The sequence below is a fragment of the Ciconia boyciana genome, chromosome 4 (genome assembly GCF_034638445.1).
Source record: "Ciconia boyciana chromosome 4, ASM3463844v1, whole genome shotgun sequence".
NCBI classification, from domain to species: Eukaryota; Metazoa; Chordata; class Aves; order Ciconiiformes; family Ciconiidae; genus Ciconia; species Ciconia boyciana.
The window spans coordinates 102,234,744-102,262,031 of record NC_132937.1 but is presented as its reverse complement, the minus strand read 5'-3'; the positions used below and the strand labels follow the sequence as shown (position 1 = coordinate 102,262,031).

The 27,288-nt window shown below is 51.0% G+C and overlaps 1 protein-coding gene across 7 annotated transcripts in view; it reads left to right on the top strand.

Moving 5' to 3' along the window:
* The window catches only part of PAX5 (paired box 5), a 139,737-nt gene that overhangs the window by 70,909 nt on the left and 41,540 nt on the right, over positions 1-27,288 (top strand). For 6 of the 7 annotated variants that reach the window (XM_072859404.1, XM_072859403.1, XM_072859401.1 and 3 more), the window contains one exon: positions 5,015-5,144. In XM_072859404.1, the coding sequence (XP_072715505.1) occupies positions 5,015-5,144 (130 nt within the window). Of the gene's footprint in view, positions 1-1,003; positions 1,061-5,014; positions 5,145-27,288 lie in introns of all 7 variants that reach the window. The other variant, XM_072859397.1, reaches the window with a different exon arrangement.

Below are 27,288 nucleotides of genomic sequence, written 5' to 3'. Positions count from 1 at the left end.
TTGGAAAACTGAGCAGATGCAAAAAGCAACACGTGCGAGTCCCGGCGGGTGCCAGGTGGCTCCTTTCAATGGCCGCTCGCCCCACACAGCAGACACCTCCTTTCTGTCTTTGTCTGGTGTGGTCTCTCGAGAAGGGTGTGGGGTCTGTGCCCCGCAAAAGGGACAGGGCAGGAGGGAGATGCATTTGTCTCACGCTGCCCAGGTCACAGGGCTGCTGCAGGGCTCATCCCAGCCTGTGGGACCTCCCGGAGTCTCCCATGACGGCACCCCAGAACAGGCTATTTTAGGGAGCAGTCTTTTTCCCCACTGTGCATCCATCTTTGCCTGCCGCCTTGGGATAAAATTCCAGGTAAATCTCAAAGATAAAATTGCTGTACATGTATGGTGGGTGGACCTTTAGGTGGGTTACGTTCAGGAAACTTTGCTAGGAAAAGCGCGGGGTGGAGCTGGTGATGGGCTGTCTCGCCACTTCACTGTAGTGCAGCAGGAGACGGCAGAGCCTGCCTCCTGCCACGCTGCATAAATTGTTTGGAAACGGTACCGAAACACTCCTGCACTCCTTTTCCCTCCATCTGCCCATCACTTCCCCCACCCTGGGGGGTAATATTTAGAAATAACGCTTTTGCAGTGGAGGTGGATGTGAAACTTCTCCCAGCGCAGAAACCTTCCCATTTGCACTCTGCAGCAAAGGCTGGCAGGGAAAGGACTGTGCAGACCCCGCTGCCCATCAGAGGGGGTGTGCTGCTGCCCATGGGCGCACAGAGACCACCCCTCTCCTCCCCACCCAGCCGCTCCCCTGCTGGGCGCCGTGCCTGCTGGGGGGACCCAGCCCCTGCCCCCTGCCAGGTGCCCAGGTCCCGTCCGCCCGAGCCGAGCGGGATGGGGCAGGGGGAGCACACGAGACTCCCTCTGGCCCCTCCTTTCGGTTTGTCCTTCTCGGTCTCTCCTTTTATATATTCCTCGTTTCACGTGTCTGTGTTTTCTCTCCTCCATGCTATGGCAGTGGTGCTCCATGCTGATGAGACAGTGCGTGGTACAACCGCAGGCAGTCATTTTTCAGGTAATTTCTAGGGTACTGAACACCCGACTCTTGATTTTTCACCTACCGAGCAGCATCACCGACAGCGGTCCTGGCTCGCCAGTGGAGGAGCCCAACCTGAGACTCCTTCTGCTGCCCCCCGAGCGGCTGGAGAGGCTCCCGGGGAGGGTCGTCAGGATGGCCTTGATGGGGCCACGAGGTGAGGGGCTGCTGCACGAGCGCTGCCTCCCCCCAGGGTTCCTGTCCTCTCCGGACGCGGTGTGTGGAAGGACAGGCTCTGCCTGGGGGGATTGGGAAGGTGGGATGCTGCTGTGCCCCTCACGAGCGGGAGAACTCCCAGTGCTGCAGACCCCCAGCGCCAGCGAGGCTTGCTGTTCTTCAGGGGTGCTGTGGTCCCCTGGCCCCTGCAAGGGGGTGAGGAGGGCTGCAGGCAGTGCCCGCCGGTTGGTTCGGGGGTGGAGGCTCTTCTGCTCCGCACCCCTGGCTCCCCACTCCCTGGGGGCCAGAAGATACCTTCTTCTGACCCTCGCCTCCCTGCAGCATCTCGCAGCGAGGCGGCAACGGCCACCGTTGCAGTGGTATTGCTTCCTTCTCTGCCCGCAGCTCTCGGCTGCACAGTATTTCACTGCCACCGTGCCAGCCCTGTGCTTCGTGGTGGGAGCTGTGGCTGCAGAGACGGGTGTGACATGGGGGCTTGCTCCTCCGCTGGGACTGTGCAAGGAGCTGGGGGGTCGGCGGCCTCTGGGGCTGCCCCTCAGTCCAGGCTTGCTCCACCTGGTGCCGGGAGCAGCGACGGTGGTCAGTGCATGGTCGGTATGGTTGCTGGTGGCCGATCGCTGGTGGCTCCAAGGGGAGATGTGGGCACAGTTTTGCCATGGGAACAGGGAAGCAGCTGGAAAATCCCTGAAAATCCCACTATTCTTACCTCTGGGAAAAGTTGCCGGGCCATTGCAAAAGAGGTGCAGCTCCTGTCTGCAGCAAGCTGCTGGGACCGAAAGTGGGGAGGGACCCCAAACCTCCACTTCTCACACTTCTGTCTCCTGGAGCCCTGCAGCAGTGCTGCCCAGCCGTGGGCTCTCCCTCCGGACTGCGCTGGGCAGCCGTAACACTTCGAGTCCCTCTGGTCCACAGAAGCGGTCCCGTGGTTTGGGGCTGTGCTGCTGCAGGCAGGTGGGACGGGGCAGCGCTGCCCGTGGGAGGGCTGTGCCGCTGCACATCACTCCGTCTCCCCGCGGTGGGGTGGCATGGATGAGCACGGGGTCCCACTGTCCTGGCCCCTGCAGGGTGTGTTACACCCCGGTAGCTGCTTGCTTCTGACACTGAAACTGGTCAATCCGTCTGAGCTTGAATGGCCAAGCTCCCGGTTCATTGACATGGTGCTTCTAGATCGTTGCAGTTAAGAGGCGAGACCTGGTCCTGCCTCGTCCTGCGTCAGGTCCTGGGACCCCAGAAGGGAAGCAAGCTGTGGTGCTTCGACATCTGCAGCCTGCTCCAGAGTCCCGTCTCTGGGGTTTGCGGGCAGGGGCTTGGACTGGTTCCAGCTGGGTTTGTGCGAGGAGCGGCAGCCCCAAAAGCCGCTTTTGGCTGTGGCGTTTGGACGCGCACCTCCTGTCCCAGCCCTGCGTGCGACCCAGCCTGTGGCACAGCGGGATGCTTCCTCCCAAACTACTGGTGGCCAGCTCCTCCTCTGTGAGCTGGAAGCCACGTTCACACCCTGCCTGTGGGGAGCAGTGGATCGGCCGTGGGAAGACACAAAGATTTTCTGGTCTGGATACAGTGCGGTTATGGCTTGCTTACAGCAGCAGGGGTGAAACAAGGCATCCTTCCCCAGGGAGCCATGTGTGCTCTTCTCCAGACACCAGTAATACCAAACAGCAGTGCACAAGGACAGCTTTTTCCTCGGCTGCGCTGCCGGCCCGTCCCACGGCGCTCGTGCATCACCAGCTGCCCGGGATGTCTCCGCAGGGCTGCAGCCGTGCTGTTGTCCCTCCGGTGTCTTGTCAGATCAGGGCTTTGGGGATCGAAAAAACCCAGTGGTGCTGCCGCATGTGCACACGCCCAGTGCAGGGGGAAGGTGGGGTTGCAGACGTAGGACAGCGTGGAGTGGTGTGGGAAGGCTGAAAACCGCACCTTGGTAGGATGCGGAATGAGAAGAAGGAGCTTTGGTTGCACTTGTAGGAAGGAGGAAGGCTGGGACCGTTGCTGGCATCCTCCCAGAGCAGGGGTGCTCCAGGAGCTGTTCCTCCCAAGGCGCAGAGGTGGGGCTGAAGCAGAGGTGTGGGTGTGCGCGTCTTTGAGGCAGTGCTGGTAGAAGAAAGGGACTGGGTGCGTGAAGGCAAGCGAAGCGTGAGGGCACGGAGGGTGTCGTGGGAGGAATAAGCTGAAAGGGCTGAGGAGCAGGAGAAGTTTAATGCAAGGGTTAGGGAGGAGCACAGAAGATGGGTCATGTCTGAGAAGCCTTCGGTCCAGAGGACCCTGCAGTGCTGATCCGTGGGCCGGGTGAAAGGACAGGGTGGCCAGCAGTGGTCACTGGCAAAAGGTATTTGACATGCTCATTTGAAAGAGCTTTGTATGGGGGATCCTTCAAGGTGACGGGGTGTACTCATGCCTCACACAGATTGCATCCTCAGAGGAAACATCCATATTAACACAGATCTGCTAATATGGGGTTATCTGTGTAAATTGACTTCTGTTTGAGTGAGAACTGAGCAACAGAGACACAAACAGATATATCTGACCCAAAGTGCTGAGCTCATGGCAAATACTAGATTGTGTGCCGGGTTCTCAGACACTTCTGAGAAACTTGCAAGAGGGAGAAAGCTGTGTTCACTCAGATCAGCTTTTGTTTCCTAAAAAAAAAAAAAGGTAACGTTTTGATTTGGTCACTCAGAAAAATCTCGGGTTCCTGGGTTGCCCTACGTTGCTTCAGCTCTGCACAGCTTCTGTGTTGACTTGGTCTGCAGAAATACAGCGGGGATCAGCCTCGGAGTCCCTGTTGTTCAGTGTATCTGTTCCTATTGCTGTTCTTCACTCAAAGTCATCATCCTCCAGTTGTTACGGGCATGATTACGATCTCACAAATAAGGGATTAAAACTCGAAGTGCAAATAGCAACAAGGAAGGGAGAACTTTTGAAGGAAACTTCCCAGTTTTGTGTGAATGATCCTGACAATAAGAAATAATGGAAAAAGTCAAATGAATATAAGCTTTCTGCTTCATGGAAGTCCTTCTGGATGTATGGACTGGCCTCACCTGCTGTGGATTGCCGTAGCTACATGGACTTTTACTTGGTTATAGGACAGAAACAATCTCATTTCTGAGGACCTGTTGCTCATTTACCATAGCTTTGGCTAATGAGATTTAAAAATTCCCATGAGATAAGAGAGCATCCTTACAACAGTCAGGTGATTTATTTTTAAATAATTTTGATTTAGAAACAGTTGGCTACAAATCCATCCATTAAGCAAATACTTCTATTTACGTGCACTTTGTTTCTTGTGAGATGATGAGGAAATGCAGCATTCCCTACAAAAGGGGGGAAACAGGACACCCTGTTCCCACCTGGTCATCAGCGCGTGTCTCTTCAAGTGCCACCACTGAAATAAGGAGAGCTCAGGTTAACTGGCACAAACGTTTTTCTCTAACAAGCAAATAACTTGCAGTCAGCAGTTACATCTCCCAGTTACTCTACAAAATTTCCTCTTTAAGGAAAGACTTGTTAGATATTGATGAGTTTGGCTTCGGTTTTATAAAGAAAGCCCATTTTGGTGTTCTCCAAGAACATCAGTGATAAGCACAGACCAGCTTATTGAGCATTTTGGATGCTTAGCACCCCTGTGTAAATGGGTATTGCCTTTAACACTGACTGAACAAAGGACTTTTGAGTTCTGTATTGCATCTGCTTTTTGTCATACAGGCAAAAGCTCTTGAATAGTGAATTTATTATCACTAAAATGCCTTTTGTTTCTTTTTCCAGGCAACTGAATACTCAGCCATGGCATCATTAGCTGGTGGATTAGACGACATGAAGGCCAATATAACCAGCCCTACTTCTGCAGATTTGGGACCGAGCGTTCCTGGGCCTCAGTCATATCCTATTGTCACAGGTAAGCAATTTTCCAACGCCGATAAGTGATGTGAAGTGTGTGTGTGTGTGTGCACATTGCAGAGTGATGCCCTTTATGGAAGAGTTGTGTCAGATGTGGAGTCATTTGCTCAAAAAGTCTCTTTCTAACTGCGATTCCATAGCAGCTCTGTTGAAAGTCAGGTGCATGGCTTGTATAAATCAGTCATGTTTGCTTGGAGCCGACGGATGAAGCATCCATCCCTCTTGTCCGGGAAGGGATACACCCCTCCAGCCCAAGCCTGCATCCTGAATACCAAGATGTAACAGAAAAGCAGGATGCTTTTGGGCTTTGTTGCTTGTTTTTCATAAAGGTGCCTGGCGTGTTTGACTGGATGGAGTTTTTATGAAAGTTCAAACTAGCTTCAATCTTGGATGCTTTTGATTCCTACAAATGCTCGTGTTTTATACAATTTCTGGAATTGTAATTGTACACCAAGGCTTAGCATTTAAATGAAAAGCAAAGCTTGTTTGTTCAAGGGATGCAGCATCACCTGCATTTATTTAGCAGGCGTAGGGTGAGACTTAAGGAACAGCTAGAATTTGATGAATACTTGGGTCACCTAGTTATTTGGGACTGACCACATCACTTGGAAGGAGATTGCCCAAATGGTAAGAAAATGACGAAATTGTGTTCCAAAGGAATTGTGGGAATCAGAAAAAAAGGATTTTAAGATTTAAGGCTCTGTGTTTCCATGTGTGTTACCTCTGTGTGTTACTTCTGTCCTTGTGTCTAAGCTCTGCAGATTTCATCATCGGGTTTTCTCTGTTTTGCCAAAGATTGGATTTACTTGTTCATTTTGTTGCTAAAAGGGAAGGTGACACAGTTTTTAGTATAGTATTATTGTATCATGAAAGCACTACAATCCCATCTAGCAGGAGAGCAGTTTTGAAAACGAATGTCGTTACAAAATAATTTTAACCCAATGTGGCATCAGTCTTCGGCTCTTCTTGCCAAAAGTTTAGGAGTATTCAACTGAAATTAGAGAGTTACATGAACTGTAGGGAAATCCTCGAAGTGGGAAGGGAGAGACTTCTTGAAATAACTGTCAGGTAATGCGTGGGTGGTTCAAGAGGTAGACTCATAGATAAGAGAGGTGTCTAGGGCTGGATGGATGGACATAAAGAGGCATTTTTTGATATTTGTGGCTTATAGCAGGTAGGGAGAGAAAGCATATATATAGTTTTATATATATATATATAAATATATATATATATATAAAAGAAGGAACATGAACTGTCATGTTTGGGGTCTTAAATCTATAAAAGTTAAAAAGAAATGTCTCCTAAGGCAAATTATTCTGTAATTGTTTGCTGCAGAGCTCCCTGCATCTTTCTTTGAAGCCTGAAGTGCTGCTCATTGCAAAAGACCCAGGCTGCCTTGGCACATCACGGGTGTCCTGTTGCCCTTCATTCGTCTTCTGGGTGTTTTTCTCTTGCTCGTCCGAGTCCGTGCCCCATGACAGCCCTGCTGCCCTGTTGGAGGCACTTGTGCTCTGCTGATGAGCGCAGCCCAGCAGCACCTTGCACCGCCTGCATGGGTGCTGCGAGCGTCCCTGGCTGGGGCTCTCCCAGCCGGCAGCGTCCACAGCTTACAGTGTGGGATGGGAACCGACGGGAGCCCTGTCCTGGGGGGGAAGCAAAATAGCAGGAAATTACTGAGCTGCGTTACCAAGGAGTGAAAGTTAGGGAGGCAAGATGATAGAGAAGCTGACTGCTTCCTCGCTTCTGTCTTCTAGGGAACTGCCTCAGGTTCAGCCAAAAGCTGTTGTTTGACTTGGTGCTTCAGCAGAGCTTGTTCTTTTAAGCTGGTTTAAGCACTTCTCATGCTTCCTACCTTACTACTTCCTTAGAGTTTGGTGAGCTGACTGGTCACGTTTGTAGCAGCAAAACTGACTATAGAAATGACACTGCAGAGCTCGATAGGGATTCCGTGTGGGTTCTCCCTGTGACATGACCTACACTTGAGCAAAAGTTCCAAATGTTAAATTTACTAGTTCTCATCAAAAACGTGGAGCAGGCTTTATGAGAAGCAAGCCTTGAAAAAACCTGCCATTGGTCTTAAATGTGACAGGGTGAGAGCTATAACACAACGCTTTTTCCAAGGAAGTAGGTATTTATATCTTTAATTTGTTATTGCTGTAGAGTTTTCTAACACCTGCATTCATAAAACTTAGATTTACACAAGCATATCAAAACCCTTTTAAAAACCTGTGCCTTTTGATATATTTTTGGATAAGATGGTCTGACTGTTATCTTCCCTTTTCCTTTTGTAACCCCCGTAGCAACTGTTCTGTGCTGCTCATGCCCTGGGAGCACCCAGGAGCCCCCGGCACCACCTGGGCCCCGTAGCACTGGGCATATACGATACGACCGAGTTGTGCTCTCTGCCCCGAGGCTTTCGTAATGAGCTGAGGGGACTTGCAGACTGTTGGGGGCAGGAAGATTTAAGCAGCAAGCCATACTTTGTAATGTGCAAGGCATGTAAGTTACGGCACACTTGGTGATGCATTTCCTACCATAGCTCTGGACAGACTTCTCCATTTTCTCCCAAGAATTAACTCACTTTTTCAGTCACGCCTCTTTTCCCACCCCATTTCCTTCATGGGACAGGGGATTCAGAACAGGAGACACATTTATTGACCCTTTTTCACTTGTAACCAAAAGCTGTGTATTGCTAGTGGCCCTTCATCTGTAGTAGATATCACTGAAAATTAGGAGGAGCTGGGCAATGATACACAAGCGGTGGTTATAAGAGCGAGGTCCCACAAACATTAGCTAACACATCACGTACCCTGCCTTCCAGGAACTTTTTTGTTGTCTGTGGTCTGACCAAACCTGTGGTAAAATTCAGTGGTTTAGTGTTCCTAAGCTGGGGCCGGGGTGGATGGTTGGGGGTAGGCAGTAGATAAGGCAGGCAACACCTGGAAGAAGGTTGGCTTTGTATCAGCCCCATTTTGATGGTCAGGAACTGACTCACGAGGGAAGCCCTGCCAGAGCCAGGTCCTGGTCCTTGGCCCCTTGTCCGGCAGGCAAGAGCCTGAGCCTCCCAGATCCGTGATGGCATTTCTCCTGCAAACTGCTCCGCCTTGGAGGAGGAACGGCCAACCTGAACTCCACTCTTTTCTTGAGATTCAGAAAGTTGGGTTGCTTTTATTTCTTCACCTTTTCTTGAGTGTTTCCACTCTTCCTTGCTCCAGACAGTCTGTCCTGTAATGTGTCCAAGCAAACTGAGAGCAGGAGACTGAAAGCGTTGGGGGCAACTTGTTTTGGTCATGCTAGCTAGTATGTTTTCAGCTGTGAAAGGGAGGGGTGGCTGGATAAAGCTCCACAAAATGTCCAAAGTCTGTGTCTGGTGGTGCTAATGGCTTGAGAGGTTGACCTCAGTTCTCAGCTGACATTCCAGATTATAAACACTTTTGTAACACCTTCACTGTCATGAGACCAAGAGCTGCTTAAAACACTGGCAAGTGAGTTGTGGTATCCAGAAGAGTCTGTTGGTGGGAAACGTTTGTATCAGGAACTCTTCTGGGGTGTGTGAGGCAGAGCTGTGAACGTGTGGTTGCATGACACTTCAACAGAGAGTGGGGCTATCAGTGGGCATAGGGCTGAAAAGCTGCATTTCTGGGGGTAAAGAACTTGAAATATGACGTACAGGGGTTTGAGCTAGGAACACTGAAGTCCTTTCGATAGCTGGTATCTGCCGTTCTAGCTCAATCAGTTTTTATGAGAAAGTCTAGAGGCTTTCTGGGCTGCCATTTGTGAAGCGACCCACGTGTAGTTCATTTTGTCAGTCTTAAGTCTGTAAGACAGATCGTAAAAGAATTTAATGCAAATAAAGCTGAGAACAGAGGTCCTAAGTAAATTATGATCACAGTCTTTCATTGTTCTTGTTGCTGGGCTGTGGTGTGGGCAGCAAAGCAGTGTTGAGGGTTGAGATGCAAAAGATCCTCTGTGATACGTTGCTAGAAAATGTAAGATTTCTATTTCTTAGCAAGCTGGTAGATCAAAACATTCGGGATACTTTTTGAAGATGAAAGGATTGCTTAAACATTGGCATTCTTGCCAGCACTTGCTCCTAGGATATGTCTAAGGAAAAATTTTGTGACAGTTCTCAGTACTGCTTCATCCTCCAACTCCATTGTGTTCTGGACCACCAGCCAAAGCTCTGATCAGAGAACCACTCAATTTCTCTCCATCGTTTTTATGCCACATTAAATATTAAGTTTAAAAAAACCCCTTCCCTTACTGCTTGCTGCCACGGTCCATAAGTGCTCTCTCCGTTTACAAGCCAATGACATGTGCCCAGCTCATTACTGCTGTAGTCAGCGGTTTCCAAGCAGCCTGTGATTGTTACTAATTACCTGCAGATGCACTTGCCCTGCTCCGGCTTGCTGATTTCAGCGTGGTCGGTATCACTTTGAGAGGACAAAGTCTTGCTAAATTGACACCTTTGCGTGGCTCTCCAATACGGCGCTGAGGGCAGATTGACGAACCTGCGGGCAGCCCTGCCTGCGGCCGGCTGCGGAGTCAGTTTGCATTAGCAGAGCCAGGAGCGACTGTCGGGCAGCCTCACCCAGAGCCAGAGAAGCGCGTTTGACTGTAGTGGGATCTGACGTGAACTCTATATCGCTCCCTTAAAAGAAGCAGCAGAGAGCAAAGCACTGGCAGTGGGCTTCAGTTTTGTTCCTCCAGCAGATGTTGAGTGGGGGAGCCTGGTCTTCTCCCATGCCGGGACATCCCCCTCGCAGCTTGCCTCCCTTTGCTCGCCTGCTCTTCCAGGCCGCTGCCAGGGCACTCTCAGATGCGCTGGCTTCCAGCCTGATGCGTGTTCGGTTGGAGCTGTACTGGTGCAGGACAGGCTGCAGTGCGTTTCGCAGCTTACGCACCCGTGCAGGGAGAGACTGAGACTCTGCCAGATACAGACAGGTTATTCCTTCTCCTCTGCACTCAACCTTGTAACCACACCACGGAAGGAGTTTTACCTTATGTGCTCCTTTGTGGAGTCAGCCTTGGAGACAATGGTCCCGTAGAGCCAAACGCAGTGGCTTTCCTGCACATTTTGTATGCGCGTCAAAAAGGCGAGAAGAAACAGAACAAAACCAGGAGCAGAGTCAGTTTGTCATCTGGAGGGACGGGGAAGGAGAGAAATTCTCAATGGCTGTCATCTTAGTGACCTGCTCTGCCTTGCATTGCTGGACTCAGCCACCAGGCATAACCGATCCCAGACTTCAGGCTGAACTGAACGTAGAGCAAGTGGGGCAAATGCATCTGGCAGAGCAGACTCCTCCACTGCCAGAAAGATCAGCTTGACTTTTTCCTTAGTGTGGATGCATCCAACACCTTAGATATAGTATATTATGCCAGGTAGTTATTTCTTCATAGGTGGCACAAGTCTGTGGCTAATACAGGTAACAGGGATATGTTTAACCTTCTGTATTCCTGCATATTTTGTCAGATTTTTGTAGTTAGAAAATGAAAATGCTAAAATGGGGTAAATGCATGTCAAAAGATGAGTCATTTCTTGCTACTGTTCTGCTGTAACGTACAGTCCTCAGCTGGCCTCTCAGCGTGCTTTTCCTTAGGAGTGCTCAGTCTCATAGAAGTCTGTTTCCTGACTCTTCATCCTGCTTCGTTCATCCCATCGTGCTGTGACTGCAATTTATGAGCCGCTGTTTCACCAGGTTTTGTTGAATGGCAGATATTGTTGGTCACTTCTGAAGCTTGAGTTGGTGGCACTGCAGTTGGACTGGAAACCTTGCCAAAATGGATCGTCCCTGAGCAGTTCAGTGTTTGCAGCCAGCGTGGATTCTGCTGCCTTCAGAAGGAGCGAGAGAGCCACTCCTCTGAAATCACAGGCTGATCTCTTGCCAGGATTAAACGCTGCTAATGTTTAGCATTTAGCTTAGTGCAATCCAAAAGGACTTCTTGTTTTTTTAACAAGAAAACAAGTGGCATGTAGGATACAGGTAACCTCCAGAAGAATGGCAACAGATCCTTCTCAGCCTATGGATGGAGGATTCATCTGAGCAACCCTAGACACCAGCCTTTGGGTGGAGGAATCTGGAGATGCCTTCCTCTCTCCACAGGCTAGAGCTTAGGTGTTGAGTTTGGACTAGACATCTACTTTTTGCATAACCCAAGTTAGGGGATCTTACAACACACTTGATCGCGATACTCCTGATCAAAGGGTGCTCTGAGCTTTGATCTCCAGCTGACTCCTGATTAGGGAGGGTCAGGCCCTTTTTGATCTGATGCTTAGGAGGTGTCCTGTGCAAGCGACAGGACCAGAGTGCACCTAACAGAGAGCAAGAGTGGGAGCAGCCAGCAGATGCAGCAGTTTGTGCAGAAGGATGCAGAGAAGGGCCCAGAAACTCCGTACACGTGCTTAGAAGTGGTGATGGTGTGCCCTGCTAGAGCTGGGAGTGTTTGCCCTCGGAAGGAGAGGCTCACAGAGGGAGCCTTCCCCGTGTGCATCAATACTTGATGGAGGGCAAGCAAAGCAAATGGAAGCAGGCTCTTCTCGGTGGTGCCCAGTGACTGGGCAGGGGACGAAGGGCACAAACTGAAACACTGGAAGCTCCTCTTAGACAAGAAGAGTCTTTCTGTCATGAGGGTGGTCAAATGCCGGCATGGGTTGCTCAGAGAGGCTATGGAGTGTCCGTCCTTGGAGATGTTCAAAACCTGATTTGGCATGGTCCTGGGCAGCCTGCTTTAGGTGACCCTGCTCTCAGCAAGGGAGTTGGACTAGATCAACTCCAGAGCTGCTTTCTAACCTCAGCTACCCTGTATTTCTGTGGTAGGCACAGTGCTTCCATATTGCTGGCTACGAGCTGCGTGTCATCGTCTCTTTGGTGGGATTGTGCCCCGGGTGGCTCTAGGAGAGTCTGCAGTCCATGGCGCTGGGACCACTCTACCTTCTGAGGGTCTGCCTGTACTGGGATGTGCCTGAAAGTGGAGTAGGTGGGCGAGGAAGCTTTCTCATCCATTTATTTTGCTCTGTCTGTACATGTGTTTAAAGGAACATCTTTAGATACCACAAAACATGGAAGAAAAGATAGATGTTTTGCTTTCCCTTGTTTTGTTTTGTTTGTTTGTTTTTCCTTTTTCCTTTTTTTCTGTCCTTCCTCATCCCTGGGTCTCTACCCACCCAGCAAAGATACCAGCTCTCAAAAGCTTTCCCTGGGATTCTTGACCTGACTGAAGCTCTCTGATGAACACCGTAAGGGCTGTGTCCCTCTGGGAATGTGTGGGAGAGTGTCAGGAGAAGAGGGGACATTGGGGTTGTCTAAGCAGCTTGGAATCTGGCCTATTTCTTTTTATGGCTTTGGAAATTAGGTGTCTTATGGGTACACCAGAGAAATCAAGAGTTTAGTCTTACTAAGAAGCTGCAGGAATGGTGTGTGGCAAGGTGTGTACATCTTAGGTAGAGTATTTAATCAATGTGGATAGGTAAGGTGGGAGATCGTCTTGGGCTGAACCCTTTGGTGAAGGTCCAGGTGGACCCCCAAGGAAACACCGCCCTTCTCTGCTGTGTCTTGGCTGGATTCTGAGTGCTCGTCCCACATCAGAACCGAGTCACCACCTCTTTCCAAGTTTTACCTTCTCTTTACAATTGCCAAGCTGAAGACGGAAGCTTAGCTGATAAACACTGCTCTTCTTTCTTCAGCACCGCTGTGCTCTCTGGAACTGGCGCTGAAAGGAGCCGAGCACAGGCTGCTTCTCTTTTGGCCTAAGCCTTACCTGATCTGCCTTTTATGGACCATTTTTGATGATGATCTGAGGCAACTAAGTACTTTTTGTGTCCAATAGAAAAAAATAATGTGAAGCTTAGAAGCAAAAATAAAGCTCCCAATACAAGCCTTTGAGGAATATGTAGTGAAATAGGACTTTTCACTCTTTCTTGCACAGGTGATGCTCACAGTGAAGACAACTATTACTTTAGAGATACAAAAATGTGGTACAGGGTCAGTATTTCATTAATGTGAAGTCCAAAAGTGCCTTAATAATGCTGGGAAATGCATTGTGAAATCTGCCATTGGTGATTCCTGGGGGGAAAAAAGGATGTTTGTTTTAATTTGTATATTGCTGTAGTAGAAAAAAAATCAACCAAAAAGTCTTCTATCTAGTTGCTTCTGCGGTTGTAGTTTATTGTTGTGAATTTAGGTCTAAACCCAGGTCTCGCTGACCACAATGAAAGAACGTGGTTTCATTAGGAAACACTATTTGTCCCTTAAATGCATTTGCTACTTTGCAATTTAAGAATGACATAGCAGTCGACTTCTTCACCGATTTCTCACTAGTTAGGAGGTCAGTGGCTGGTCATCCCTGTAGCAAGATCTCCAGGTGGAAAGGAGAAAGCACCTGCAGAAGGTGACTTATCCCATGAATTTTTGGATATAAAGTTAGGGATCCTCATCAGAGGGTGCCTGTTTCTTTCCAATGACTATTGAGGGAACGAGGAGCACTTGGCGTAAGCTAGACCTGCGTGGGAGGGACGGACCTGCCCCGCAGAGAGGAAGGAGGGTCGCGTGAAGTCCTGGAGGGAGTCGTTATCCAGCTGATGTTTGCTGAAATATCGGTGAGCGACAGTTTTACAGCTGTGTTTTCACTAGCTGGAGGATTGGAGGATTTCAGTTATTTTGATTCAGAGTTAAAAAAATATTTGCAGTTTTTTAATGAGAAGTAGTTTCAAAATAAACAATTTATACTTCTGGTTCCAACTCTCTGAAATAAGAGTAATGTAATATTTTCATAATCTCCCCCCGCCCCCCCCATCAACACAGTTTTGAAGAAAGTAAAGAAAAGGTTTGGTTTTGTTGAAATTGCTTTTTCTTCTGGAAAAATGCTTTGTTAAATATTTTGTTGGCTAATTGTAATAGCAATAATAAAAAGTCTTCTTCTGAGGCCATTACGTTTTGGTCATATAATCTGTCCCTATGTGGAAATGTTGATCAGTGTTTAAACATTATCACCAAATTATACTTTAATTTCTGTGGGACTGTTTTGAAGCGCGAATCGCTGTTGGTAGATGGTTGGTTTCTAGTGCAGCATAACGCTAGATTTACAGCTTAGTGTCCACATTTAATAGATAAAAGTGCAGGTGCATTTTCCAATAATCTGTTCGTCACTCCCAATAGGGCCTGTCACGTTAAAGACTTGAAAAAAGGACACATAAAATCCTGTGGAAAGGCAGCCAATCTGAAAAACAAAAGTTCTGTTAGACTCAGGACAGAGTCTAACTGAAACAGTGTTGAAATTTTCCATTTTTATGAATTCTTATCTTGCCATTAAAAAAGAACAAGCGCATTTGAGAAAGCAAACGAGGCCACTTGTACCCCAGTAAGACCCAGGCTATTAACTGCCTCTTTTGATGATGTACAGCCTGACTCTGTTGGGAGTTTGGCTGTGGATTTAAATGTTGAATTTAACTATGGTAAACATGTTTTGGTGCAAAGCATGTATAATAACAATTTGCATTTACATAGCATCTTTTACTTAAGGATTTTGCAATCTCTAATTAATTAAATCTGTTTCCCCGTGTCCCCAGTACCGCTGTGGTATGGATAATAAATACAATTTTAAATGGAACAGCCATGGCAGGAGGATTAAGACAAGAGGGTTCTGGTGCCCCTGCGCTGGTCCTGATTGCGGCGAGGCTGGGGCTTGTTGTGCAAACGCGCTGAGCAGCCTCGGCTCGTGCTCACCCCGGTCCAAAACACCCTGAAAAAAACTGGGCATCAGACCGACTCTGCGTGAGTGGGTGGAAAATGCCTTGCTGGCTCCACCCGTACATCTCCCACCGGTGTGTGGGTCCCAGGGATGCTCATCCACAGCTGTGCCACTGCCGCGGCAGCCGGGGCTTGGGTGCGCAGAGCTGGCGGGGCAGCTCGCCGCCTTGCTGCTTTAGGGCATCAGCGGCCAATTCAGTCCACAGTTGGCATTTTTCTCTGCCAGAGAAATGCTGTAAATCGGTCGTAGATCTCCGAATTGGAAATAAAAAAAAAAATAGAAAGGAAAACACTCCAGATAGCATAAATGCTTCCTAAATCACTTTTTTTGGCCTGCAACAATAGCAAAACTGAGAGTGTCTGTACAAGCCACCAAAATGATATTTCCAGGTGGGTACAGGGACATGTTGGCATCTGTGCTTACGCACGGAACAAAAATAAAGTCTACTGGTAGTCCGAGTCAGGCTACAGATATCGTTTCTAGGACAAGGTAGTTGTTTTGGTGACAGTGGTTGAAGACACCTCCAAACTTGCTACAGCACCGATGACAGGTGGCTTTAGTTGGCCAAGTATGAGTTACTTCTCATCTGATACCTGGCCAGTTGGGAGGTTCTGTGTATTTACACAGGGGACAGTGAGTAGTCAGACCAGCAGTCTGGGAAATGAGTAGAGGGAATGGTTAAAAAGAGACAGTTCGAGGGCTCTGTGCACCGCTGGGCGACGGAGGTGCCACGAGGACGCTTAGTGTCTGCCGTCAGCTCGCACTGTCACACCGCCACCTGGAAATGGGAACGTGCCTTTTTTTTTAATGTAGGAGAAAATTAGAGGACTCACAAAAGAAAAGCTGCAATGTGTAAAGTGTTTGAAATTGGATGAGCACAAAGCCAGGTGGGCAGTGCTGCCGCCAGGTGCTGAGCGGTGTAGGTGCTTCTCAAAAGGCTCGGCTCCAGGGAGCCCTGCGGAGCTGAAAGGGGTGGGCTCCCCAGCTTCATGCCCTGGTCTCCGGGAGGCCAGCAGAGATGGCTTCGTTGTTGAGCCAGGACCGGGTGTGAGCTGGTGCTGCTGGATCTCCAACAGCTCCACGCCACCGATGGCTCCTTGCTGTTCCCAGCTAGGAACTGACAAAAGTGCCCATTGCTGAGCCAGGAGAGAGAAAGCCAAAGGATCCAGATATTTCAGTGATGTGGCAGCACGTTTTGGGAGAAGGGGAGCATCTTCTGCCGCAGAGTAGGAAGGAAAGCTCTTGCTTATTTTCCCTACTATCTTCTTTGAAAGAGCTCTTCCTGTAGTTCTGGCCCTGGAAAACACTGTGGTATCTATGGATAGAGGTTTTATAAGCCCATTTGGTGCTTTTTTGTAATGGACCGTAGTTTCTTTATGACTTCATATTACATCAGGACAAAAGTGTGTGAATTTCAGGTTTTGATGTCAAAGACAATAACAAATGTTTCTATAAATACATTAGCAACAAAAGGAGGGCTAAGGAGGATCTCCATCTTTTATTGGATGTAAGGGAAAACATAGTGACAAAGGATGAGGAAAAGGCTGAGGCTCTTAATGCCTTCTTTACCTCAGTCTTTAATAGTCAGACCAGTTGTTCTTGGGCTACCCAGCCCCCTGAGCTGGAAGACGGGGACGAGGAGCAGAACGAAGCCCCCATAATCCAAGGGGAAATGGTTAGTGACCTGCTACACCACTTAGACACACACAGGTCTATGGGGCTGGATGGGATCCACCCAAGGGTACTGAGGGAGCTGGCGGAAGTGCTCACCAAGCAACTTTCAATCCTTTACCAGCAGTCCTGGCTAACTGGGGAGGTCCCAGTTGACCGGAGGTTAGCAAATGTGACGCCTATCTACAGGAAGGGCCGGAAGGAGGACCCGGGGAACTACAGGCCTGTCAGCCTGACCTCGGTGCTGGGGAAGGTTATGGAGCAGATCATCTTGAGTGCCATCACACGGCATGTACGGGACAACCAGGGCATCAGGCCCAGTCAGCATGGGTTTATGAAAGGCAGGTCCTGCTTGACCAACCTGATCTCCTTCTATGACAAGGTGACCCGCCTAGTGGATGAGGGAAAGGCTGTGGGTGTTGTTTACCTGGACTTTAGAAATGCTTTTGACACCATTTCTCACAGCATTCTCCTGGAGAAGCTGGCTGCTCATGGCTTGGACGGGTGTACTCTTCGCTGGGTTAACAACTGGCTGGATGGCCAGGCCCAAAGAGTGGTGGTGGATGGAGTTAAATCCGGTTGGCGGCCGGTCACAAGCGGTGCTGCCCAGGGCTCAGCTTTGGGGCCAGTCCTGTTTAATATCTTTATCAATGACCTGGACGAAGGGATCGAGTGCACCCTCAGTAAGTTTGCAGATGACACCAAATTGGGCGGGAGTGTCGATTTCCTCAAGGGTAGGAAGGCTCTACGGAGGGGTCTGGACAGGCTGGGTCGATGGGCCGAGGCCAATTGTATTGAGGTTCAACAAGGCTCAGTGCTGGGTCCTGCACTTGGGCCACAACAACCCCATGCAACGCTACAGGCTTGGGGCAGAGTGGCTGGAAAGCTGCCTGGCGGAAAAGGACCTGGGGGTGTTGGTCGACAGCCAGCTGAATAAGAAAGCCAATGGCATCCTGGCTTGTATCAGAAATAGCATGGCCAGCAGGACTAGGGCAGTGATCGTGCCCCTGTACTGGGCACTGGTGAGGCCGCACCTCGAATGCTGTGTTCAGTGTTGGGCCCCTCACTCCAAGAGAGACATTGAGGGGCTGGAGCGTGTCCAGAGAAGGGCAACGGAGCTGGGGAAGGGTCTGGAGCACAAGGCTGATGGGGAGCGGCTGAGGGACCTGGGGGTGTTCAGCCTGGAGAAGCGGAGGCTGAGGGGAGACCTCATCGCTCTCTACAACTGCCTGACAGGAGGGTGTAGAGAGGTGGGGTCGGTCTCTTCTCCCAGGTAACCAGTGATAGGACGAGAGGAAATGGCCTCAAGTTGCACCAGGAGAGGTTTAGATTGGATATTAGGAAAAATGTCTTCACCAAAAGGGCTGTCAAGCATTGGAACAGGCTGCCCAGAGAGGTGGTGGAGTCCCCATCCCTGGAGGTATTTAAAAGATGTGTAGATGTGGTGCTTAGGGACATGGCTTAGTGGTGGACTTGGCAGTGCTAGGTTAACAATTAGACTTGATGTTGCTAAGGGTCTTTTCCAGCCTAAATGATTCTATTCTCATAAAAATGTTGAACTGTAATGAAAAAAAAGGAAAATGCAAAAAGCAAAATGCAGTGGAAAAAAGAAAGTGTTACTGGCATTTCTTCAAAATAAAAGTTGCCTGTTTTTGAGCTGCTTGATGAAACTGGCACTTCTGGCAACAGTGAGGAATATCGCTTGTGGAAATCCCATGAGAATCAGCGGGACAGGGACTGCCTGTGCTGCCACGGACTTGACACCTGACTTGGGATTTTCACGTAGATGTGGCTGAAAAGTGAATTCAGTGAGGGCATGAGAGGAGTATTGGCGTCCCACTGGAGTATTTTTTCTTTTCATTGTACATTCTTTGCAACAATCTAAATTCCTGGAGCTCAGCCCTGTGATGACACTGTACCTTTTTTGAGTCCTAACTCCTAAAAAAAGGCTTGTGCATCAGCAGTATCCCTCTAAAGGGGGGACATATGTGGGTTATACCCTCCCCAGCTGGTTTTGTTTCTGGCAGTTGTGGGTCCAGACCTGGTGGCCTCCCCAGGGGTGAGCATCCTCCATGGGAAGGCTGGTCCTGGACCGTCGGGGCTTGAGGATCTGCAGGAGGATGGAGGGTTTGGAAGAGTGTGGTGGGAAGCCAGCAGATGCTGCTGCAGCTGCAATAATTGCAAAGTCTGTAAGAGGTGTGGGGTATTGGGGGATGTGGATGAGACTTCCTTTGTCAGCAAATCTGGTTTTTGGTGCTAAACAGTGGGCTTGCTTTTGCTCCTTCTGGCCTTGTTAATATTATAATAAAGATAGAATATGGACACAAACTGTTCCCAAGCACTGGTGTAATCTTGAACAGGTCTGGTGCTGTTCACTGCCGAGCAGAATTGTGTCCTGTGCTGCCTGACCTGCCTATGTGAGCCGGTACAGGCAGACCCAAACGCATCCCGGTCTGGCTTGCTCCCACGCTGGCACAGAGACAGACAAGCTAGCGGGGACCAGAACAGAATGCGACCCCGTCTTGCCAAGCCAGGGCTTCGCCCAGCCTAGCCCGGGTGGCAGAGCTGCATCTGGACCCCGAGCCGTCTGGGCAGCGTTGCCCAGGTCGCCTTGCCGATCGCTCCCTGTGGAGCGGTGCTGGCCGCTCCCCGGCAAGCAAGGGGCAGCCGTCGTACGAGCGAGCGGGCGCTGGCAATAAACTGTGTGGCAGGGACACAGGGGACAGGCGTCACGTACGCCACACACCATACATAGACGTGTGCTGTGCAGGGGTGCAGGGCTGCGTCTCTGCTCTGCATGCCTTTACCTGTGGCTGCTGGGGTCACACCAGGAGGTGCCCCACGCGCCTCCCGCGTTCCGCCGTGGAGCATCCCCACAGCTTCGTCCACCGTGGAGTCACCGGTGTTCGCTCTGCTGTCAGATGTTTGGGCGGCGGCCCTGGCATTGCCGAGCCCGGCTGCCTTCCCCAGCACGCGAGAGGTGCGGGCAGCTGCCATGGCCTCTCGCTGTGAGGACGCAGGAGGCACATCAGCTCTTGTGGAGGTGTGCAGAGGTGGGACCACCGCCTCGTGGCCAGGCGCACCCTTGTCCATTGTATAAGGGTTCGTTGCTGCTTAACAGGCTTGGCGATGCACTAACACAGGCGGTTTTGTGGGGCTCACTGCTCAGGAGACAAATTTTGTCCATACTTTGTCCAGGGCGTTCACCACCTGCAAGTCTCATCAGCCCAGGTTTTAATGGGAGAAGCTCTTAAGTTTTTAAGATATGCATGGGATATCGGTGGGCCTTTCTGTGACATGGATAAAGTAGCTCTGTGACGCTCTCTCGGTGTGTTACGAGTGATGGCTTTGGTACTGAAGCAGTGGTGAAGTGGACTCGTCAGTGCCTTTGAGCATGGTGTGGACTCGGTAAAACCTCAGCTTGTTGAGGTGGTGGTGGCTGAGGAGCAGGAGGTGGCCCTGCGAGCCCTGATGGCAATGCCCGCACTGTGCCCTCTGCTGCCCTTCACCCCCAGTCCACCGCTGGGCTCATCCGCTGAGTCTCATCTCCCTTTGCCTGCAGCTCCTGCAAATGGACCCCTCAGTCGTCCCCTGGGAGAGCTGCCTCCCCAGCAGCTCGGCTCCCCGCCCTGGCCAGCGTGTGGTGGGCAGCGGTGCATGTCCCCGTGCTTGGCCCCTTGGAGCGATGCAAAGCCAATGCTCCGGTGCGTCACGTCACCTGAGGGCTCACGGACAGCAGGGTTACTTCTGTGCTTTCCTCTGCAAGGCGTTGCCTTGCAAGGCGTTGCCTGCAGACCCTCATCAAAGTGCTCCCTCTCTGTGGTGGCTGCTCCGAGGTCCCCTGGGTGCAGCAGACCTCTGGGGGGCTGCACACCAGCCCCTGCGCTGGCGGGATGCACCATGCACCCGCAGCCCCGCGGTGGGGAAGGCACCATCACTGCTGCGGAGATGGTGCTCGGGCACAGCGTCAGCCCCCCGTGCCCATCACCCTTCCTCCGGCCCAACTCTGGACCTGGCACCTCAGCTGCACGAAGGCGTCATGGGCAGTGAGGACCGGCGGTGGCACCGTGCAGGGACGCGGGGCTGGGTAGGGGTGGGGAGGCAGGGTGGCATTTGGTCACCCCTCCAGGACACGGTTCCAGCCTCTGCTCCGCCATGAACCCCTCGGGGTGGTTGGCAGGGATGGGTGGTAGGGATGGGTGGTAGGGATGCCCCCAGCTTTGCTCAGCATCACACATGCCCTGCGGAGGGAAGGGCAGCTCTGCCCCCGTCATCAAAAGTGCTGTTCTGAAGGGACGCTCTTCTCTGACCTTTGTAATTATTCCTGTCCAATCTTTCTTCATGTTTTCTTTTAATTATTTTTCCCTTTCTTCTCTCCCTCTGTTTTTTCCCCCCTAAAACTCCACCACTCCTCTCCAGTGTATTAAGGATGTGAGTGAAATTGATGGCTGGAACGTCTCAAGTCTTTATGATGATGAATGACTTTCACTGCCAAAGCTTTTATTGTCTGTGATTTGGGAAGAAGGGGAGCTGATTTATCGTGGCTGACTGTCATGCCATTTAATACAGTTATAAATCCTGATGCTATGATGGGCACCGTGGGCCGGGGACCTCCTCTGGCCACTCTCCCGCCCCCCTTTTGTCTCCCCGCTTGCCGTCCTCAGCTGTGCTCCTCGGAGGGGAGCAGGCAGGGGGAAGTTTGAGCTGGGAGCTCCCACGCGGAGGGTGACAGCCGAGGGCTGGGCAAGCCCCGAGCATCTCGCCCAGACCCAGGCAGGACCCCGGCTCTCGGGGCGGGTGGAGATGTCCCACAGCTCAGCCCCAGCCACCGCTGCAGCATCCCTGGCCTGGTGCCGTGCTGGCGGGGCTGCTCTGGTCCTGCTTGGACGCGGCAGAAAGGGAATCTCCCACCGTGGCCTGGGAGCAAAATCCCGTCAGCTGCTTTTAACATCCAAAAGCCCTCAAAAAGATGTGTTGGTTAACATCTAAATATCCTAATTGTGTTTTTTAACTGCAGTTTGGTGACCCTGGTGTAACGAGGCAGGGCACCTGTAGTTTCTACAGACAGTAGGAACACGGTGTTGCCCCCTGCGGCTGGCGCTGCCATCAGCTGGCAAAGCTTTTCCTTCCCTGGGTGTCAGGGAGGGATGACGGGCTGGTGGCAAAGCACAGGCAGAGCCAGCTGGTTGCCTGCCTTGCTTACTCGGCAGCCGGGTCCAGCCACGAACCCCAGACTAGCCAACCTTGGCACAAATGGCACCTGCCAGCGGCGGGGAGAGGGCGGCCATCTGCTTTGGCCGGAAGAAGCGGCCGACATAGTTCCTGCTGGAGTGCTGGGAAAGTGTTGGACATCATCGTGTCGGGGAAGCTGCAAGCACAAAACCACGAAATGCCCCAGAGCCACGTTGCCGTTGTTTAACACCCTGCGTTGGGCTCCGCACGCGCTGGGGGTGAGGCATGAGCCGCGCTGCAGGGAAGGGGAAGGGCGGCGGAGGGGCTGCGCGATCCCACGGGGACGCCAGGTTTTTTGACAGAAAAATCACAGTGGAGCGTTTTTGGTCAACCTGATACTTTCCTGGGCAGAGATGAAGTATGTTCAGCACAATATTAAAGGTTTTCCTGTGTTTCATGCTACATGGGGGTCGCAGTTCCACATCTCGTTCTGCCTTCTGGTCTGAACTCACCGGAGGACATTTTCCATAAAGTAACCCATACATTTATTATTTGCCGAACTACCTCGTGCATGAGTTGAACTACACATGTGGCTGCATTATGGGAGATGCTATCTACCCACCAGGCAGCTAGGAAAGAGGGGACTTGGAAATATGAACTTGGTCCTGCTGCTTCACAGGGCAGACGAAAACTACAATTTTGTCTTAAAGTGATTTCAAGTGAGGTGTTTCAGGTTCTTTCAACTGAAGAGAAGAAAGTATTTCACTCTTGACAATTAAAAATATTTTGATGGAAAAATACTCAAACCTAGGTATGTCAGCATTTCCGCAGCTTCACTTTTTCCATCACAGAATCCAGGTAAAATGCCTGATTTCAGCTTTTCATCTTATTCCAGGACAAAAATAGCATTACTGAAATATCAGAAAAATCACGCTTGGGTTGTCGATCTGGACTTTGTTGAGCCCTAATTAAGACGTTAAAATCTGGGGTGTAAATATTTTTCCCGTGAGGAGTAGAAAACTGCTGATGACATTAGCAATGATCCTTAGATTGGAAATGTCTCCATCTCAGATTAATTCCAGAAGCAGATCATAAATATTGATTCTTGTGAGATGGAAGGTTTCAGCATGGGTTTAACGTCTCTGCAAAACAGACTGGTGGAAGCTGTTGGGTTTTTCCCTTTGTGCTTATCTGGCAAGCTGGGTAACAGATTGCCAGCGTACTCCCCTCTTCCCATTCCTGGATGCGCTGGTGGGCTGCAGGGTCGTGTCCACCCGTGTCGGTGCTGACAGGGCCCCCTGCCCCGGGTGTCTGTCTGCACGGGAGCACGTGGGACGGTGAAGCCCTGGGTCGCCTGGCATCTCGCCCAGCTTTGGCAGCCCACGGTGCCCCGCCGCCATCCGGTGCTCCCGGCTGTAGCGTGCCCTGAGCCAGGCTGTACGTGCCATGGCCCCGAGCGACGACGCGGCCCGCTGGTGCATCGTCAGTCTTTGGGATGGGTGTTGGTGAAGGGTTTCAAGGGTCCGGCTTGCGGCTGGCAGAATTTGCACTTAGGTTTGCATGGCTCCTGGGCTTCTCCTCCTGCTCTCACTGCTCCCAAAAGCCCTCTGGATGTCACTGCTGTCCTTTGCAAGGTGACTGGAAATCCACGTCCTCTCTTGCCCGGTTGCCTGGCCGGGTCCCTCCAGGCTGCCGCCAGACCACCTGCCTGCTCTGCTGGGAGCACGAAGCCCCTTCCCCACCAGCACCGCCCCAGCCCAGGGGATCGCGGCAGGGATCCGGCGCTTGGCAGCCGGCCGGCACAGGCTTGCCTGGCTTCTGGGACCCTCCACAGACCTGTGCGTTGTGTCCCTGAGCTGCCGGGCCGGGAGGAGGAGGTGGGCCGCCCTGCCCGCTTCTCCTCGCCCGCTGCCGGAGATGCTCTGGAGTGACGCCCGGGGCCAGCAGGGCCTTTTCGGGCAGGTGGCTGGCAAGCTCTTGTCACACCCTGGCATCCCCCGGGTATCGGCAGCCCCGCTCTCGCAGGAGCGGTGCCAGGTGGCAGCAGGCAGCGGTGGCTGCCACCGTCCTCGGATGCTCTTCGGGGAGGGGCCGTGGCAGCGGAGGCCGGTGGAGGCACCGTCACCGCGCCTTTCGCCAAGCCCTGTCGCGGTGCCGGGGACGGTCCTGGAGGCCTCTGCCTGCTGCACTGCCTGGTGCGGGCGAGGGAGCTGCCTGTACGCCGGCGCGCCCATGCGCTGCCCCGTCTGAATTGCCTATGGACAGTGGGGTCTTCTGGCCAGGTCTCCAGAGTAAATCTTGCGGGTCGTAGCCCTAATGACGGGTACTCTCCCTTGTAGGCAGCTCCTCTGTCCTCAGGGCAGCTCCTGCCCCGAGCAAAGGCTTTGGACCCGAGGAGAGAACTGGAGATCAGGGTCCGTGCGGGACCACCCACCCTCCTCAGGGCTGGCTTCGAGATGCATGTCCCTTTTGTTAACTGCCAAATATTTGCTAAACGGGCTGAATGTGTGAGGTTGAGAATGTGCTGGATTTTCGTTTCTTGAAGAGGGAGAAGCTGGAGGCCAGCCACCTCTCTCCGTGCATATCCATTAGTTTTCAGGAGCATCCGTGGCTCCACGGCAAAATGCTACCAATTCTCTTGTTTTCATCCTGTAGCTCCTAGTGGTTTCTTTGCTTGTAGCTCCAGTGTCTGGAGTCCTGTTACAGCGAGAGGAGTTTGTAATTCTTCACAAAGTGGTATTAGCTTTCTAGTCCTCTTGGTTGCAAAGAGAGGCTAGCAAACAGCTTCTGGGTGTATGCAAAAATTCAAACACTGGAAAAGAAACAAAAGGAAAAAATATTTTATTTAAACATCTTGTGATAACTCAGTTGCTCTTGCGATTTTTGTAGTGTATTGAACAGCTACCTCTGCATTTGCAGGAACAGGGATCCCTCGGACACAAACTTTTCGAGCTGCCGATCCTCTTGGTCGTCTTGCAGCCTTCCAGCAGCACAGTGATTACTGTAGAGACAGTCTCAGAGAGCCTGCTGTGCTGCTCTTATTAGAAGTATTGCTGTGCTGCAGAAAGGAAACAACAATAAAGGGAATATGTTGCTTCTGCATGCGTTAAGAGCACTGATCAAACCACATGAGATCCCATTTCAGACATAATGTGCATTGGAGGGCAAAATTAGATTGAGAAGTAAATGGAGCCTAAAATTTCCATAGCTTTATTCGTCAGAAAGCTTTTCATTGCGTGGTTTAATTCTCCTAGTTCTTCCATTCATTGCATGTAGTGTGCTGGCTGAAGTACATTTTAGAAATAATGGGATGAAAAAAACCCATCTTTAATTTGGCAGTGGTTGTGAGGTGTGTAAGGGCTGTTCAGACCTGAGATGCGAGGGGATATGAAATGCAGAAGCATGTTACACAGCAGCAGAAAAACAGCCAGACTGACACTTTCTGCATTTTAGCAGGAAGACGTGTTTTGGTTTGGGATTTTTTTTCTTTTTTTGCTTTTGTTTTGGTTTCTTTTGCATTTATTTAAGTTCTGAACTATTTGAAGATGGTTTTATTATTTCTGTTTTAAAGTAAAGTTTCATTTCATTGCTGCTTGTAAAATACACAGCACGATGAACTGCACTTGTCCGAAAAATAATATTTTCTAGGCTAAGATCTGCCACAGTGGTGAGCCTATTATTTTTAAGTGAGATTTCTTTTCGCTCTCCTTCTAACATGTGGTTTGACAGGAGGAAGCTAACTGGTCTCTCAGATAAGTAGACACATGGGGTTTTTTGCCTTTGAAGGCAACACTTGATGTCCTTTCCAAACTAACACAGATTGCCGAGGAGAGCACTTGATGTGCAGCGAATCCCTTTCAAAACAGTGGAAACGGCAGATCGGTGTAATTGGCACCAGTGGTATGACCGGAGCTGGAGGAGAAGCCGGTGCATGCCTCTGTGCCATGCACACTTCTGTGTGTCCGCGCTTCTGTGCTGCATTTCCCTGGTCGGTTTTCCTTGCAGAGCCCGTGGAAGCTGGCTGGGCTTCCTTCACGCTGCTTCAGCAATTCCCACACGCTGATTGTCTGCAACGTTGCCTCTTCCCATCTTGCATTATGAGCTGTGGAAAGGCAAATGGGGAGATGTGCCTGTTTCAGGCTGTTTTCAGCAAGGTCTCTGTCCCCTCCTCCCTGTCAGCTGGGACAGAGGGACGCCAGTTCTCACCTTTACACTTTATCTCCATATGAAGAGAAAGTGTGACCAGACCCAAAACTGGTTTGAGTATCTCCATCAATTTCAGTGTTAAGTACGCGGTGGTCTCGTCTTTGAGATCTCATTTCGCCACCAGCAGACCCCGTCCTGTCGGGCCAGTACGAGCCACCTTCCCCTGCTCCTGAAACCTGGGGTCCGGGGAGATGCTTCTCCTCCACACTGGTGGAGGGACCGAGCCCTGGACCAGGAGCCAGCGGGGGCTTAGCCGAGCTTGGGCTGTCGGGTCCTTGTGCCCCGTAGCCCTTTTTGGGGTCCCCATCTCGGGTTGGGTACACGCAGGGTCCAACCTCCCTTGGCTGTGGCAGAGCCCTGCGGATCCCACAGCTGCGGTGTAGGCTGAGCCGTGCTCAAAACCAACACTGCGGGGAATGGGTTTTCCTACCCTTTGAAAATATTCAAGATTTTTACTTTTTTCAGGTCTATTTCCTATTAAAAAACCCCACAGATCTGGGGAAAGTTTAACAACTAAAAGTAGTAAACAAGGTAAGAACAGCCCAGAGCAGTGTGGACCTCTTGTTGTTATTTGGACCACGTTTTGTATCTGTCCTCAGTAGCTTACATTTTACATAGCAAAGTCATTCCAAACTTGAAAATTAGTTTTTAAAATTTTTTTTAAAGGAAAATCAAATGTTCTAACATCTTTGAAGCTTTTCCCAGAAGCTTTTGGAGTTTAAATGCCCAAATGAACAGCCTGTCTCCTTGCGTAAACTCCAGTTTTCCACCATTCAATTTTTTGGGGGCATTTCTGTCTCTTAATGAAAAGGTTTCATTAAAAAAGGTCTTGGCTGGCTCTAGCATAAAGGCGAACTTGACAGCCATGGTCTGCTGCGTCCTCCTCACCGTGCACCGGAGGATGCCGCCGCGCCTGCCCAGTGCACCCTGGTCCCGAGCTGCGCAGCTGGGCACACCGGCTTCTCTGCCTGCCCGCGCTTGCTTTGCTTTCCTCTTCTTTTTTCTTCCCCTAATTTTCTTTAATGAGCCGACGTTGCCGGTGTTGAATCAAGAGAACTGAAAGCACTGGCTAGAGCCCGCAGTGGCCTTCAGCGAGGGGCCGCAACAGCAAGTGTGCACACAGACCATTGATGGAGCGGAGCGGTGCTGGGCGCTGGCGGGGACGGGCGAGACGACACCCCAGCCAGGACCCCGCTTGGTGCAGGACTCAGCTCCTGTGTCAGTCCCACCGCGCGGGTGGCGTGCCTGCCACGGCACCCCCAACCTGGAGATCACGGCTTGGCGACCTAAGGAAGCTGTGCGCTTGCCCAGTGCTGCTGAGCCCCCTTTTCTGCACTGATAAGGAA